The 18,072-nt window shown below is 44.9% G+C and overlaps 1 protein-coding gene across 1 annotated transcript in view; it reads right to left on the bottom strand.

The window, feature by feature from the left end:
• The window catches only part of LOC121276335 (dynein heavy chain 11, axonemal-like), a 564,873-nt gene that overhangs the window by 156,619 nt on the left and 390,182 nt on the right, over window positions 1–18,072 (bottom strand). The window contains exons 61-62 of the mRNA XM_041184616.1: window positions 6,879–6,980; window positions 3,526–3,660 (exon numbers count right to left, since the gene is read on the bottom strand). Of these exons, the coding sequence (XP_041040550.1) occupies window positions 3,526–3,660; window positions 6,879–6,980 (237 nt within the window). The remainder of the gene's footprint in view (window positions 1–3,525; window positions 3,661–6,878; window positions 6,981–18,072) is intronic.

The raw sequence follows: 18,072 nt of genomic DNA, 5'->3' as shown, positions 1-18,072 counted from the left end.
TAAAAGAAGAGGCTTATAATATTGCAAAGAACAGTAACAAGTCTGAGGAGTGGGAACGTTTTAGAAACCAACAAAAGAGCTGATAAAAAGGGAAAGTAAACTAGCCAGGAATACAAAAAACAGATTTTTTTTATTCATTGGATGTGGGTGTCACTGGCGAAGCCAGCATTTATTACGCATCCCTAGTTGCTCTTCAGAGGACCCTTAAGAGTCAACCACATTGCTGTGGGTTTGGAGGCACATGTAGGTCAGACCAGGTAAAGACAGCAGATTTCCTTCTCTAAAGGCCTTTAGTGAACCAGACGGGTTTTTACAACAATCAACAATGGTCATCATCAGACTTTTAATTCCAGATATTTACTGAATTCAAGTTTCACCATCTGCCATGGTGGGGTTTGAACCTCGGTCAGAGGATTACCCTGGGTCCCTGGAATACTATTCAGTGACAATACCACGATACCACCACCTCCCCATCTCTAAGATCTTTTACAAGTATATAAAAAGGAAGAGAGTAGCCTAAGTAAATGTCAGTCCCTTAAAAGCAGAGACAGGAGAAATTATCAGGAAGATTGCAGAGGTATTGAACTTTATGCCTGTCTTCAAAGCAGAAGAAACAAGTTGCATATCAGAAATACAGGGTAGCCTAGGGGCTAAAAAGAGTGAAGAAATTAAGGTAATTAATATCAGCAGAGAAACAGTATCGGAGAAACTAAAATCTGACAAATCCCTGGTACCTGGTGACATACATCTCTAAAAGAGATAGCTGCAGAGATCATGGATGTGCTGACTATGAGCTTCCAAAACTCCTTAGATTTAGGAATGATCCCATCAGATTGGTAGCTGGAAATTGTAACCTGCTTTTCAAGAAAGGAGGGAGAGAGAAAACAATGAACTACAGGCTAGTTAGCCTAACATCAGTTGTTGGAAAAATGCTAGAATCTATTATTAAGGAAGTCTTAACAATGCACTTAGAAAAGCATAGCACGATTAGATCAAGTCAACGTGGTTTTACAAAAGGAAAATCTTGTTTAACAAATTTATTAGAGTTTTTGAGGATTATCCAGTAAAGTAGATAAAGGAGAACGAGTAGATGCAGTATACCTGGATTTCCAAAAAGCATTTGATAAGGTTACACACAAAAGGTTAACAGGCAAGGTAAGGGCTCATGGAAGTTGGGAATAATATATTAGCATCGATAGAGAATTGGTTAATGGGCTGGAAGCAAAGAGTAGGTAGAAATGGGGCATTTTCAAGGTGGCATGCTGTGATTCGTAGACTGTTGCAAGAATCAATGCTGGGATCTCAGCTAATTATAATCCATATTAATGACTTAAATGAAAAGACAGCAAACAAGGTATCTAAGTTTTCTGACAATACAAAGTTGGGTGGACAGGTAAAGCATGAGGTAAAAAGGTAAAACAGAGAGGCTGCAAAGAGATATAGACAGGTTAAGCAAGCGGGCAACAAGGTGACAGAATATAACATGGATAAGTGTGAGACTATTCACTTTGGTTGTAAGAACAGAAAAGTAGAATATTTTTTGAAAGGTGTAAAACTTGTAAATGTTGATTTTCAGAAAGACTTGAGTGCCATCGTTCAAGGAACATAAAAGAGCAAGCAATTAGGAAGGCAAATTATATGTTGAACTTTTTCGCAAAGGAATTAGACTGCAGTAATAAAGTTTTACTACAATTGTACAGGGCTTTGCTGAAACCACATGTGGAATACTGAGTGCAGTTTTGAGCTCCGTATTTAAGGAAGGGTATACTTGCTTTGGAGGTGGTACGGCAAAGATTCACTAGATTGGTCTGGGATAAGAGGGCTGTGGTATGATGAAAGGCTGAGTAAATTGGGTTCATATTTCTGGAGTTTAGAAGAATGAGAGATGATCTCATTGGAACATACAAGATTCTGAAGGGCTTTAATATGGTGGACACTGAGAGATTGTTTCCGCTGGTCAGGGAATCTAGAAAACGGGCTGGAGGGGGAGCGCACAATCTCAGGATAAGGGGTTAATCATTTAGGACTGAGATGAAGAGAAATTACTTCACTCAGAGTTGTGAATCTTTGGAATTGATTTGTGAACACTCCATCCATTTAAGGCTGGGATAGACAGATTTTTGGTCCCTGAGGGAATCAGGGATATGGGGACAGGGCGAAAAAGTAGAGTTGAAGCCCAAGATCAGCCATGATCATTTTGAATGGCGGAGCAGACTCAATGGGCCGTATGGTCTATTCCTGCTCCCATTTCTTGTGTTTTTATGAAATTTAATTCAATCAATGTAATAAAATGAGCTGCACCAGGAAAATAACCATGAACGTAACTGGATTGTTGCAAAACTGAGGTGGTTCAATAATGTCCTCCAGGGAAGCCAATTAGCAACCCATACCTGATCCTACCATCAGTCCTGGCAGGCAATTGTGTTGAGACACAGTATGTTAAGTTGGTAGAGGCGCTAAGTGCTGAGCATCAGATCAACTTGATTAAGGTTGATGACAACAAGAAGCTTGGTGAATGGGTAGGCCTGTGCAAAATAGACCAAGAAGGGAAGCCTTGCAAGGTTATAGATTGCAGTTGTGTTGTTGCCAAGGATTATGGCAAAGACTCACAAGCCAAGGATGTCATTGACAACTATTTCAGAGGAAAGTGAGATGTTTCATAAATAAAAACAAAAACTGACTCAAAAAGAAGTGATGTTAACCCTCCCCACCTGACATAAACCATCTCCAATTTTAATCTGCTCTTCTGAGCAGTTGGCAAGGTCAACCTTTCTTAAGCCAACACTATCCTTTAAATATGCCAATCAGGGTCCCATGGCTTCATTTGAATGCAAACTGCAATTTTAACTGAGTCCTGTTCAGAGAAACCATTATGCATTTCCCAACTGGTGAAGATAACAGGAAGAGGACCTAGCACCAGAAGTGGTGCAAACAAGTGAGCTATTGGCTTAGCTGTGGGGCCAGGAAAAGCCTGAGTCCTCACCAGACAAGTTTAGGCCCCCCCGACTTCCCTGTGAATTTCCTGGGGGCTGGTGAGCCTCCCTTTGATGCGGCTTCCATCACACACTCCCACCAGCCAACTGCTGCTTCCTGACCATTGCAGATAGGAGGCTGACCAGCACCAATGCTAATGAGGCCGAGGACTTAAGTGCACCCATGACTCAACACTGTCCGTGTTGGGGTTGTTTGCTTGCACCCTTGCTTGCACCCTGCCCACTTGTTCTTTGGTAAAATTGGAGCTTTTGTGGTTGGCTCTCAACACCCACAGGATAATTAGAAATGGCAAAAAAATACTGTCTTTCCAGTGTTGTCCACATCCTAATAACAAGCATGTAAAGGAAGCCATTGTTGTAGATAATAAAAATAAGATAAAGAGACAATTGGATCTTTTTTAGGAGAGAAGGGGTTGAGGATGTGAAGAGAAGGTAAACTTGACTTACAATTATGATTTGTTTGCATCAAATGGCCTTCTTTTGTTCATAAAAATGTTATTTTCCTGCTGTTATGTTCTAAGATACTCCTTACCTCAAGCCCCTTGACCAGTCGGTTTGCTAGTTCAATTGTCCTGTTGGTTCGATTTACTTCATCTTGACATCGTACCTTCTCTGCCGTGGCTTTTTCAAAACTGGCAGTGAGTTTGCATAGGTTAGCATCTAGATCCTATACACAGAAAATGGAAAATGAAATGCTCATGTAAAGAAAATATTTAATTTCCTGTCAAAGTGGTAATTGAAAACTTTGCATTCATGTCAAATTAAAGCTAAGACTTTCGATCTGTTCTTTTAACTTTTTAAATATTTTATGATGGAGAGGGAAGACTTAAACAGGAGTAAATAAGTGAGAAAAAATATTCATATCCTCATTTGATTGAGTGGAGCTAAATCATATGCCCTAATCTCATGAATTACAGTAATTTAAATTCAGATACAAAACCAAAGTAAATAGAAATTAGAACCAAATGGAGTTAGCATTTTATCCTTCACGTAATGCAGCAGTCATCCTAATAGTCCGCGCTTCATTAACCAATTACAGTTTCTCTCAATTTACAGAGAGGGTAAAATTGTGACATGTGGCCCTGCTTAACTCCAAGAGATTGAAGATAACTGACAAGTGTTCTGTTGTTACAATCTGTAATCTTGTTACAAAACATAAATAACAAGGCTGCAAGTGTATTATACCATTCATTGCCTGTTAAATCATTATACTATAAAAGTGCTAAGAAATAATATATTGTGATTAATATTTTTGAAACAATTTCTTCTAAATACATTGGCCTTAACAGTAGAAGCTGAGTTCGAACGGCCCAGCAAACCTAGCTGTAAAAAGGATGCAGGAGCTGCTAGTTCAAGAAGGTGTTTCCCTCATTCTCCCCAGAGAAGCCTACAACCTCACCTTTGCCGATCATGGCCACTCGTTTCCTCCCTCCCTCCCTCACCCAACATGCCCTGATTTCTCCATCCCTCCCACTCCATTGCTCGTTTTCCAATTTGGCTGGATGTTGGGAGAAAAAAATAGAAGAATAAACTTAAAATGAGGTTCTGCCAAATCCCCAGTCTTGTCAGGTTTTTTCTGCTCAACCACGTACCATTCTTAAAAATATTGGGGCCATTGTGGCACATCTTGCTGTCATGGTAAGTTAATATGAGAGTAGATCTCTTCAGGATTTTGAATTCTTTAATCCTTTTCTGAGGAGCCAGCTAAAGAACATATCAAACTTATCAAGAAGCACCAATTAGAACCTTTCTTAGCTGGGTGATACTGAGAAAATTTATTGAAGCAGGTGAATGTGTACATGGGTAGGAGTGGCTCTTTTGAGTCAGAGACAAATTTGATCATGATCAGGCAGGGGACTAACATTAGTGCAGCAAAGGAGCAGTGTGGTTTGTGTTTCACAAATGTTGACAGCAAGCAAAAAAGATAATTAATGCAGGCCAGAGGTAAAACCAAATAAAAGAAAAAATTTGGAAGGAAAGCCAATCCAATGTATGGTAAGAAGAACATAGAGTGCCTTGAGTAATTTGAGGAAATTTAAAAAAAACTTTACATTCAAACATATTGAAATCAAATTTTTAAAAGGAGGGAATTGTTGTCTGCATTGAATTTTTAACTTGAATTTTGTATTAATAGAAATAGCATGCAAAGAGTTAACACCAAGTCAAAAGAGCTATTTCTCAAAGAAAAAGCCTTCTGTTCAGAGACCAAATAGGTTGGATACAGTGGGTTTAACGAAATGTGTATTGTTATTGAAGGTACAACAGGATGTCCAAGGAATGAATTGTTTACATGGCTTGAACATCACCTTTTATTCACAAACTTCCTTGCCATAAGATAGGCTATCCATTCAATGCTGATAAGAGAAATGCAGCTACACGTGCATTTAATGTAATTATGAGCTAAGTAATCATCTATTGATATTCATTTCTGTATAATTTCAAAAGGATTAGCACTATATTGTTGCAAGGAGCCTTATTTTACTGTCAAGAGTCAGTTTCAGCTTTTCAGGGCAGCTGAAGAATTTGTACCTGTGCTATGGCCTGCAACTGCATCGGGCATAGGTTAGATGCAGGGGGTGGTTTAACACTTAAGTGCTGCTTTGCTTTCACTAAGGCTGAATCAAAACAGGAGTTCTACAAAATTTGAAACCACTTTTAACTATTTTTTCTTCCCTTCATTTGACACATTGTAAGGTACCCCAGTGTTCATTCTCAAAGTGTAAAATACCCTGAGCTCAGGAAATAGGCTGTAGTCAAAGGCATGTGCAAGTAGTGGGTCCAGGTCTTGCTCCGTTGCCTTTGCAGTCAAAAGGAAAATCAATCCCAAAATGTGAAACTCAAAATTACTTTCTGTTAATTAGACTCTCAAGTTACATAAAGAGGAAAACATCTATGACTCAGCAGTACCTGACCTAATTTAGTCACCAAGGCTTTAATGGTAAAACTGAAAAGCTGTGATTATCTGTAGAGATTACACACTGTGAAGATGTATCATAATTATACCTATGGATGCATTCCTTAGATAATCAACAGACATGCTCAATGTTTCATCGGTATTATTATCAGTAGATTCAGGATCACTGTCCCTCAATATTATCCTGAGCACACACACAATTATCTTTTGCCAACATTTGCTCATATTTAAAAGTAATCAAAACACTGCCCACAGTTGGATTTCCAGACAGAACTATACCTCTCAAATGATTCAACTCAAGTTTTACAGTAACATTCAAAATCATTCCTATGCATATCATCTAACAAGGTGCAGGTATATTTTCCAGTCACATGCTTGCCTTCTGGGAGTACCTTTTGGGAAACTGTGTGTGCATAAGCCATAATTGTCAATCTATTCAAACAAAGGCCAGAAAAACTCAGGACCGGAGGTAGTCTCTGTGGCAGCAGCAAGAAGACCTCATCAAAGTCCCTTCTTGGGAAACAAAAAAAATCGCTTTTGTTGCAGTCTTCTCATTCTCTATTTTTCCCTCTAGATTTTGAACTCAGACAAGTTCTTCAGTGAAAGACTCAGTGTGACTTCTGTGACTTTTCTGTACCTTTAATGCAGCTCTCACTTCTTCTAGTGTTATCAAGTTAGTCCCATCTGAATTTTGCTCCTAGCTTCTCCCATTCTACTCTCAGTTCCCATTCTCTTTCCCACATCCTTCTCCACCACCACTCCTGCAGCCCCCAACAACCTCTTCCCATTCTCTTCACTCTCAAGCTTCTTTTTGAAACTTTTACTTCTGATTAGGTGTCTCTCTTATTAAACTGAATGAGTTTCAGTGCTTAATAATGCAAATTGAATATGGAGCGATTGATCAAATCTTGTTTTTTTGCTTGTTCAACATGTACTTACATCCATTAAGTGTGTTATTCTTAAGTACTTACTGAAAGTTTCTTTCTGATGGCTTCCAATTTTTCAGTGGCTGTTGCCAACTCAGCATTTGCTTGGGTTAGAGCATAGCGCTTAGGTTCCACATCACAGTACACCTAGCAGTGATAACAAAATGCAGTTATAACTTTTTCATAATTTGTTCGCAGAATGTAAGCAATTTTAGAATAGTTTTTTCAAACATTTATTTCTAAGTTCTAATTGGTCTGGGAAGCTGGTGGTGTGTCTGCTTGAACAATTGTTTTTAGAGCTTTATGACCATGGCCATCGGGAGCACAAACTGTAAAATTGCACCTTAGTCTAAAAACACAACACCCAATTCATCACCCGATAATCACTTTGTGGCATGGTAAGTTGGTGAAGTTGTGACCTCAGGTGGAAATGCTGAATATAAAAATAATAGGAAACTAATCAGATTGGACATCAATTATCCAAAAACTGCAGGAGTTAAGTACGAACAGAAAAGTGATTATTTGAAGATGCAGCACAGAAAATTATTCAGTTGCATTTAAAGTAAATGTTTACACCTGACTGGCACTTTGGTTTTGACTTAGCTATATTGAAGTTATCAGATAGTGACATAATCGTACTTTGGTGTCAAACTGACCCATCTATTGTTAATCCTAGAAAGACATCACAACTCCAAACCAGAAACATGAAGATACTTAAAAGTCTGGCTGAATAAACAATAATGGATGTGTGCTCATCCTGTAGATTGTACTGAGAACTGGCAAACCAATGAAATAGCATAGGGTGGATTTTTGCTTTGATTAGCTGCACGAGTTGCCTAATCACAGGGAATCATAAAATTGGTCAAACAGACTTTGCGATAGAAACAACATCAGTGGTGAAATCCAAATTTAAGATAAATAAATAGAATATTCACAGAAACAAAGAGTAAGGCATTTCAGAAAGATTAAAAAATTTTGGAAAGTGAGGGAGAGTGGCTAATTATCGTAGTCCATGTGGGAGGCAACGGTAAAGCAAAGGCCTCAAGTCTTTAAAGGAGTTTAGTGATAAGCTCATTCACGGTTAGAGGGGTGGTATTGGTGACTGAATTAATTCCCTTTTAAGGGACATTGACACCAGGGGCTGAATTTTCCTCCCGTCGGAAGTTGATGGGTGGGTGCGCACAGGCGCACTTCCGATCGGCGCCCCCGATCAGGGGCGCGGTGCCAATTAAGGTCCGCCCAGCGTGACGTCCATACAGAAGTGCTATGCGTTCCCTGTGCAGGCGCAGGGGGAGTCCCAAAATCAAGAGTGTGCTCTTTCATGCATGCGCATGAAAGAGCGCACTCATCTCCCTGAGGCTAAGTGCTGCCTCAGGGAGATTGGCTGTAAATGTCAAAAAGATAAAAATCGAAAAATAAAATGACAATGTCACATAAGTTGGGACATGTCCATAATTTTCACAAAAGCTTTATTAAAAATTTATAAAAGCTACATGAAACCTCATCCCGTTTCATGCTTTTTCCAATTCAGCCGGGGCTCCTGGCCTGCCCACCAACCTTAAGGCAGGTCCTCAATTGGCCATTGACAGGTCAGCGGGCACACAGCTGATTTCGCTGCGCCCCCGCCTTCCTGAAAATTTAAATGGGGCTCGATGATGTTGGGAGTTCCCCCCAATGTCACTGCGCTTCATTCAACACGTCGGCAAGTGGGCCCCTCCCCCTTTCGCTGATGTGCAAAATCCTGCCCCAGTTGTGGGGAAGATGGGAACTATTTTGTAAGGATGAGCTATATCTGAACATGATAGGAGCTAACTCAGGTAGAGTGGAAGCTGGGAGTAGTTACGGGCACCCCGGTAAGATTGAACTGATGCTGCCATTGCTGCTGCTGTGGAAGGAGCTTAGCTCACCGATGGTGACAGGCGCAGCAACAGCTCAGGATGATGATGATGGTCCGAACTGGCAAAACAGATAAATAAGAAAAACGGAGAGTAATTTAAACTCGCAAGGAAGGGAAGCAAGGAAAATAGAAGCCAAAAAGACCAAGTAGTGAAGGCAGAAATATTTTAGGCGAATATACAAATAAAAGAATTATGAAGGGGATAACATGCAGGAAGAATTAAGGGAGTAGAAGAGGAAATTCAAACAACCAGCTATGAGCAAGGAAAAGATGGAAATAATAAACAGGGTTAGCTTGGACAAAAAATATTAAGGGAAAAGGGGTAGTTTAAATACAAACAAAAAAATAAATGGGAGGATATACTGACTGTGAGGAATAAGCTGGGGTGATGGATCTCCTGGCGCTTCGACAGATGATGTTCAGCAAGGAGACCAATTATTCACCATCTTGGTTGGTGTTGTCTCATAGGATTTTAAACCAAATCTTGATTTGCAGGTCCAACTGCAAACATTACATATGGGGTGGATTTTATGCACCCCCCCCCCCCCCCCCCCCCACCCCCCCACCACCAGTGTATTTGAAGGTGGTGGGGCAGGGGTCTTGTAAAATAAAGCACAAGGCCTTCCCACTATTTTCCACACCCCCCCCCCAAACCCCGCCCTGTCTCCCATATTAAGTTGCGCAGGGAAGGCATCAGGCAGTCTACTCACCTTAGATCTATTAATGACCACTTAATAGCCACCCTCCAGCCCCATCACTATTTTATGTCCAGCAGGGAGGGGCAAAGGCAAGGCATGGAGCCCAGCAGCTTTCAATGCACAGGCTACTGTCGGGCAGCAAGAGGGGGGGAGGGGGTACCTGTGCCCATCGGAGGCACTGTCCCCCCCTTCAAGATTGTAATCTCCCCTTCCCTGCCTTTAACTCTCCCTCTGGTTTCTCAAACCTAGACCCCGCCATCTCCCCCCGCCACCTCCCACCCCTGCCTCAACGAGGCTACCAGCTAGGCTTGTCCAAAATCGCAGACTTACCTATAAGTTTGGGCTCCATCAGTCTTCCTGTAGTCATAGCAGTGGCCACCGCTTGATGCTGGTGATGCTGGGACCATTGTGCCTCCAGCCAATCAGATTGGCTGGCAGCTCTCTTGGTTGGGACTTGCTCCCAGATTGGAGTGGAAGTCTCACTCTGAAACATTTAATGCTGCGCCCAAAGTAATTTCACTGTGGGCTGGCTGCGTTTTGGGTTGGGCAGGCTGATGACCGACCTTTTGGTTGGAGGGTCGGGGGTGGGGGTGGGGGCAGGGAATGCATAGTCCTGTAAAATCCAGCCCATGAAGTCACTGTTGGAATACTTACTGTTGGAGGGGTGGATGAAGGCAGTGGCTTTGAGGTGTGCTCACCTGTCCTTTTGGAACTGATTCTGTTTTCCCCAAATGTTGAAATTGTTTGATGACAGAGACTTCTCCATGTGGATCTGAGTTTCTTTTTCCCCATGGAGCGGGGAACTTACAGGCTCTGAGATTGGCTTTCAGAATGTCCTCATATCTGAGTTTGGAACACCCTATGGGGGGGTTCCCACAGTCAGTTGGCTGTACAATACTGCCTTTGGTATGCGGGAATCCTCCATGTGAACTCCATTGACAAGCCAGCGATACTGAACTCTGATGAGCATGCTCTCAATACCAGGTATGCGGTACCTTCCAATCACATCAGTGTTACTGATTTTGTCCTACCACTTGATAACGTAGATAGGTCTTAAGCACCGAAGTTGGAAAGCACCTAGTTGCTTTGAGTGACCTTGGAAGATTGTCCATTCCTCACAGCCAATAGAGAAATTATGTGAGATCCATTTCCTAGTAGACTTTGATCTTTGTTTTGAGACAAACTCCATGCCCTCGCCAAAGCCTGAGGGTGAACCTGCCAAACGCTGAGCTTCCTTTCATCAGGCAATGGGTGATTTCATCGTCTGACCTGGTGTTGTGGGACTGGATAATCCCAAGTTAGCTGAACTTTCAACCTGAGTTGAGGGACATATTGTTAATTGTGAATAAGGAGTTTTGTGACCAGGAGCTGGTTGGTACAAGATTTCTGCCCTTTTAAGATCTAATGTAAAGCCAAAGCTGTCTGAGGCTTGAGAAAAGAGGTCAATAAGCAACTGGATGTCCTGCAGAGTGTGTGCTTTGAGATCACCATCATCGGCAAACAAGCGTTCACTTAACTGTGACCTTTGTGAAAGCCTTGAATCTTTGCAGACTGGGGAGGTTGCTATCTGTCCTGAACTGAATGTGTACTCCGACGTCAAGTTCTTTGAGTACATACAACAGCGTGGCTGAAAGGGAGAGGGCAAACAGACCTGGGGCCATTACGCAGCCTTGCTTAGTGCCAATGGTGACAGTAATTATGAGTGTTAAGCCCAACTTGATTGGCACAGAGAAAGGGTGCTTTGGGCTGTCTTCGAAGGTGGGAGGGATCATCGTGTCCTACAGGTCAACTGCTGCACACTTCAAGTCAGGCAGCCCTTGGCAAGTAAGATGCTCACCTGCCATGGTCCATCTGTTCCAATAGGTGCTTGAAGCTTAGAGTCTCTGATCAACAAGTGGCTGGAATCCATCGCACTCCACAAACAAACAAAAAGAAAGATAATGCCAACTCTTCGATTGGCTAGCTAGAATATTAGGACCATAGACATGGGATTTACAGAGAACTTGCAGCTGGTGATAACATGTGCAAGACAGCCATGGCTGACATGGGACTTGATAGGCTGAACGATAACAGAGCTTCCCTCCAAGAGGCTAGGCTTGCCGAGAGTGAATCAATGAAAGAAAAACATTACATGTTTCTCTGGAAGGGGAAAAGTTCAGAGGAAATCTGTGAGCAAGGTGAAGGCTTTGTTGTAAAGTGCTCTTTACTCTACATGATAGAACCCTCTACAGATGACTCAAACAGGGCCCGTTAACTGCATGAGTATTGACGCTCCAACACTGTGTGCTCTACTAGAGGCAAAAAACCAGTTCTAGAGGAGATTGACACTGCTTTCACCAGAATCCCTAAGTCAGAACAACTTTACCTATTAGGGAAATTCAATGCAAGAGTGGGTGCAGACCATGAGGCATAGCCTGCCTGTCTTAGACATCATGGCCTGGGGACAATAAATGAGTATGGATGGAGGCCACTTGAGCATTGCTGTTATCATAAGCTTTGTGTAACTAACACCTTCTTTCAGAATAAACCATGCCACAAGGTATCCTGGAGACTTCCAAGATCAGGGCATAGGCATTAGCTCGACCTGATCATCACCAGACATGACTCTCTAAACAGCATTCTTTACACATGCAGCTACTATAGTGCTGACTGGGATAGAGATCACATCATAATGTGCACCAAGATTAGGATGCAACCCATTAAGTTTTTTCATTCAAAGTTTCAAAGTCAGCAATACTGCCCACCCAGATATAAACCAATAGTTCCTCCACTCGATTGAACAGGTGCTCTCTGGCATTCCCACACAGAAGCGAAACGGAACATACTTAGAAACACCATCTACAACAATGCACTCTCAACATGTGGGAAGCAAGAGTGGAGAAATGCTGACTGGTTTGAGGCTAACGTCACTGTGATGGGACATATCATTGAAGCCAAGTGGTCAGCTCTCATTAATTAAAAGCGAGATCCAAGTGAGCAGACTATGAATACACTTAGAGCTGTTCAAAGTAAAGTCCAACAGACTGCTAGATGGTGCGCCAATGACTACTGGTTACAGTTCTGCCAGAACATCCAGGTGTCCTTTGACACAGGGAATGCGAGGGGCAGGTAGAAAGGGATCAAAGAGCAACAGGTCCATCAGCAAAGAAAAAGGCTCCACTGGAAACAAAGGCTGGAGAACTCATCACTGACTGCAATAAGCAGTTGTAGAGATGTGTAGAACACTACTTTGAGTCATATTCTTGGGAGAACACTGACCCCAAAGAAACTTTAGATGCCACAGAAACCTACCTGCCTTGACAGAACTAGAGAGCAAACCCAGAGTGGAGAAACTGAGCAAATATATTGGCTGGAATTTTCTGCTCTCGTTGGAGTCAGGCAACATGGCTGGTGTGAGCAGACAATATAGCGAGTAGGCCAAAATAGGTTTCACGCCATCACGAAAGCAGTTTGCGATCGTCCACTCCACCTGTCAATGGCAGGCTGCATGAACGTTGGGAACCTAACTTCAATGCACTTGCATCTCAGCATCTTGCCTGCTCGCCAGAATCATCTCCCCATGCTGGATCATCTGAGCATGTCAACTTCACAACAGCATTTAAAAGGCATGTACCTGGTGAGCTGAACTTCGAGGGGAACTCAGAGGTGAGTGCATATTAATGCTGTGCAGTACTCGCATGGGTCACCCGTTCGACTTCAAGGAAGCACATTCAGGTGAGGGCACAGGCAAGTCACTTTTTCCCGGCTGGCTGACAGTGCAGTGCCAGGGCAAGGGCTGCACTGCGATTGGGGCAAGGGGTGGAAAGGCAGCACCATCTGGTGATAGTGCACAAGCACGAGCTGGGACAGAGGGAAGTGGCCAAACGTTAGGGAAACCTTGTACTCAGTGAGCATTCTGCCACAGCTGAGACAGTTCAGGTGCTGCTACATTGACGTGCTTGGAATCGGGCATCTAAGTTATCTGCCCACTCAAGCAATGCAGAGGCATGAAAATGCCACCAAATTCTTCTGAACTTTTCACCCCTCGAGCGCAGACTGAAAATTATTGAGCATTTTAGGGAGCTGCAAAACAATTGGATAATGGTGGAGTGTGGTGGAGATGGTTGGGACTTTGGGCAGCCATGAAACGCACTAAATTCTGGCCATCTAAATGGTGGCCAGCACTCGCCAGGATGCATTAAGGGGCCTTTAGACTTAACTAAGAGAGGTTCTTAGTACACCCAAGCTAACCGTTGCCTCTCTCTCTCTCATCCTACAGGAGGAGTATATCAGGAGCATGGAGCCTGGTGACCTAGCTGTATGCCTCATGACATACAGGGAGTGGAGACGAAGGGGAAGAGAGCGACAGAGGCACCTGGCTGGGCAGAAGGAGAAGCAGCACCTCTAGAAGAAAGGGCAGCTGGGGCTCTTCTGCATGACGCTAGCCATTGCAGCTTGGGCCTAGCTAGACCCAGGGTCTACAGGCAGCGCTCACTATTCCTTCAGATGATCGAGAACCAGTGTCACCGAAGACTGCGCCGGTCCAGGGAACTGGTCGGTCACATATGCCATTTGGTGCAGGGTTTGGCACCCACAGGGACATGGAGGGCATCTACTGCCAGTGGCCATGGAAGTGACAGCAGTGCTCAATTTTTACACCAGTGGCTCAGTCCAGGGCTCCACAGGTGACATCCGTGGGATCTCTCAAGCCTCCACACACAAGTGCATCCAGGGTGTAATGGACACCATATTCACGAAGGCACACAACTTTGTGCATTTTGCCCGGGATCAGACAAGTCAGGAAGCAAGAGCGCTGGGATTTGGGCAGATCTCTGGTCTTCTACAGGTGTAGGGTGCCATCAGTTGGACACATGTGGCACTTAGAGATCCCCGTCGCAGCAAGCAGTCAACTATGTTAACCACAAGGGCTTCCACTCGCTGAACGTTCAGCTGGTACGTGATCACAACAAATGCATCCTGCATGTCACTGCACGATTCCCTGGGAGTGCCCATGACTCCTACATTCTCAGTCAGTCTCAAATCCCTGACATCTTCCAGGGTCCACAGAGGCTACAGGGTTGGCTCCTTGGGACAAGGGCTAGCTGCAGATGTGCCCAAACAGTGGCCTCAGAGTGCAGCAGACAGAAGGTACAACGAGGCTCATGCTGCAACTTTGGTGAAGCAAACCACTGGGATATTAAAGATGAGGTTCCAATGCCTGGACCGCTCTGGTGGAGCCCTGCAACATAGTCAGCAGAGGGTTTCATACACCATCACCGACTGCTGTTACCTTCACAACCTGACGCTGCAACAGGTGGAGGAGCAGCCTGAGGATGAGATGGAGGAGCTGCACGTCTCCTCTGATGAGGAGAACATCAATGGGGTGAGAGTGAGGAGGCCCTCAAAGAAGAGGACGATGGCGATGAGGCCATTGCTTTGTCTAGACAAGGCAGGTGTGCTCGGGAGGCCCTCATAGCTGCTAGGTTTGTGGAGGGTGATGACGACATGCAGTGAGGTCACTCCATAGATCCTCACATTGTATCTGTGAATGTTTGGCTCCAGTCTGGTTGATGGCAGTGCACATATCCTCTGTGATAAGACTCCTGACATGGAGACGCAGCGGATGCCCATAGTCCCTACATTCCAGGAGGATGATGATGACATGCAATGGGGACACTCCATAGATCCTCATAGAGCTTATGTGAATGTATGACCTCTGTCTGCCTGATGGCAGATTACTTGCACTCTGTGAAGAGGGTCATATCATGGAGATGCAGTGGGGAAACTTAAACTTCTCCTGATCCTATGGCATCCTTCGTGAGCTGAACCCTTCAGGACCACACTATCACTGGGCACAGATGCTGATGAGATGGAAGCCAGTGGCACCTCGAAGGTGCTGAGAGCACACAGAGAAAATGACGGAACTCTGTGCCACAGGCCCAGGACATCCTGGCAGCAATGACAAAGCCCCATCGAGGTACAGGCATGACTGATGTGTTCAGTGACAGTGAAGGTGCACCATCAGTTTCCTGGGAAGGTTGCATTAAGCACAGGGGTGAGGCCTGGGCTGAGACACCTGCCTTTCTCTTGTGCAGGAACAAAGCTTTCTCTTCAGACTGACTCGAACACTACTCATCTTAACAAGGAGCCATAGACAGTGTGACATCATTGGGAGTTTATTTACAAGAGTCAACATTATGTACAAGTGATTAATGCGTGAGACCATGCAGTGAAACTACATTTTCATAACATTCTTAACCCTGCCGCTATGTCTTGGTGCTCCCCCGACATCCACAGCAGAGGTGGAGACAGCCTGCTGATGACCTTGACGGGCATCCTCTGGTCTGCTTTTGGAGTCCTGCTGTGTGGCAGTGGCACCCTCCTTGGCCTGTGGAGCTGGAGCTGCTGGGTTCGTAGGAAGACGTAATTTGGATGGGTCGGACACTCCCAGGGTCACCTGAGTGGATGGCCCCAGGGCGTGCACCTGCTGATCCTCCTCCCTATGGGTGCCCGAGGGCTCCTGGCTGACTCCTTGATGAAAATGGGAAGCTGGAGTGAGATCGAGCTGTCCCACACCCCTCTTGTGTTGACACTGTTGGAAGCCAACAACGGTGTCAGTGATGGAGTTCAGACCGTACTGCAGTACAGGACCAAGGTCTCCATGGCAGCTGCCATCCAACCAATGTTGACTGCAGTGCGTTGGCATGCCGGCACTATCACTACAGACTGAAGGCGGACAGATGGACAGACTCCTCAATCGTGCCTTGCAATGTGAGGAGTGCAGCAGACATCCCTCCCTGATGTTCCCGAGCTTGCCTTTGCAGCTCCAGCAACTGAGGTATGACCAAGTCCAAAAGCTTGTCACCTGAGTTGGACTCAGCAGATTTCTGGCCTCCGGCAGTCCTCCAAATGCCGGAAACTTGGGAAGTCCTCCGACTGCTGTGGATCAGACAGTGTGATGTGTGATGTGCCAAATTGTGACCCCGAGGTTATTCCAGAATTAGGTCCCACCAAGGTGTGTGTCTGCGCTAGTGGAGGGTGTGGGTGAGCAGCGTGCCGGGTCTTCAATTAGAGTGTCATTAGATTCTTATTCCAAGGCATCATTGGGGCTTGAGTCAAACACCTGGCTCATGGGCCACCTCGGTTGTTTCCCAGATGTGCCTGCGAAAGCAAGGAGAGATAATTAGTGCATGGCAGGGGACAGGAGAACTGATTCACAGCATGGTTATCTGAATGGATGTTGTACTGCTGGATTCTCACTTAGTTGAGCACTGCCGACCTCACTGTCAGCCCAGGAGCTGTCCAAATCATCGCCAGCCAGCTAGATGACTCTACTTTCAAAGTCTGTGAAGGCCTTGATGTCAGGCATTCCTCCACCAGTCTGTGACCTCTCTGTTTTGTTGTGTGCCAGCTTGTCCTGCATGAAGACAGAAGGAGAGAGTTTAGGCAGGGCACCTGCCAGGCCAGATGAGGAGAATGCCTGGCACGTGTGGGTGGTGAGTGGTGCCATGGATGGGAGGAGGATCCGATCCGCAGAAGGTTTGTGTGAAAGAGTGAATGGTGGCAGTGAGTGAGATCCCTATGGATGTGTGATGGGTTTTGTGAGTGTGTGAACTATGAGTGATGGAAAGAGTGATGGCGGAACGGAGGTCATTCATCCTCCTTCTGCACTCAGTGGTTGTCCTCTTTTGCAGGGCATTGGTGCTGACCACTGCTGCCACTGCCTCCCATGCTAGATTGGTGACCTTGCTTGTTGGTCTTCACCCAGAGCGGATGTAGATGACTTCGCAGCTGGCCTTCACAGCGTCCAGTAGATGCTTGAGGGAGGCATTGCTAAACTTGGGCACAGCACGTTTCCTCCTCTTGGCAGTCCTCAGTTCCCAGCAGCATCCTATCCCTTGAAGAGTGCTAGCTCTGCGCATGCGCGGCCTTTAAATATGGCACCAGGATTACTGAAGGCCTGAAGTAACGGCTTTGTGAATCAGAGACTGCCCTACCGGTGACCGGGCATGTTTCCTGGGAATGCGTAATTTATGAGGCAGAATGCACCAGGAAGTGAGAGATAGGGCACGAAAGGCCACAATTGCAGCCAGCAGATAGATGCCCTTTTCCCCACCCGCTGCGACACTGAGTGCAAATCTGCGATGATTCCACCCATTGACTTGCTTACCATGGACAAATCTCCAGGTGCTGATGCTAAACCACCTGAACTCATCAAGCACAGGAAACGAATACTCCTGCAGCATCCGCACAAACTTCTCTGTCTCTGCTGGATGGGGTAGGCAGTGACCCAGGTTATGCGTGACCTGTACAAGAACCAGGGTAACTGCAGTGATTCCAACAATTATCGAAGCACATCTCTGCTGAGCAAAAAGTATTTACCCATGTTGTCCTTGTCAGATAGCAGATCCTAAACCATCCACCCCGAATCCCAATGTGGTTTCAGAATTGGAAAATCCACAACTAACATGACCTTCTCAGTCCGGCAGCTGGAAGGGAAATGCCGTGAACAAAGCAAACCACTACAGATTGCCTTCATCAGTCTCAGCAAAACATTTGACCACATGAGCAGAGCTGGTTTATTTAAGCTGCTGGAGAAAATTGGCTGCCCATTGGAGCTGCTCAATGTGATCTCCTCTTTCCACGAGGACATGATGGGTAAGGT

The sequence above is a fragment of the Carcharodon carcharias genome, chromosome 3 (assembly GCF_017639515.1).
Source record: "Carcharodon carcharias isolate sCarCar2 chromosome 3, sCarCar2.pri, whole genome shotgun sequence".
In the NCBI taxonomy this organism is placed as follows: domain Eukaryota; kingdom Metazoa; phylum Chordata; class Chondrichthyes; order Lamniformes; family Lamnidae; genus Carcharodon; species Carcharodon carcharias.
This window is presented reverse-complemented; position numbering and strand designations above follow the sequence as displayed.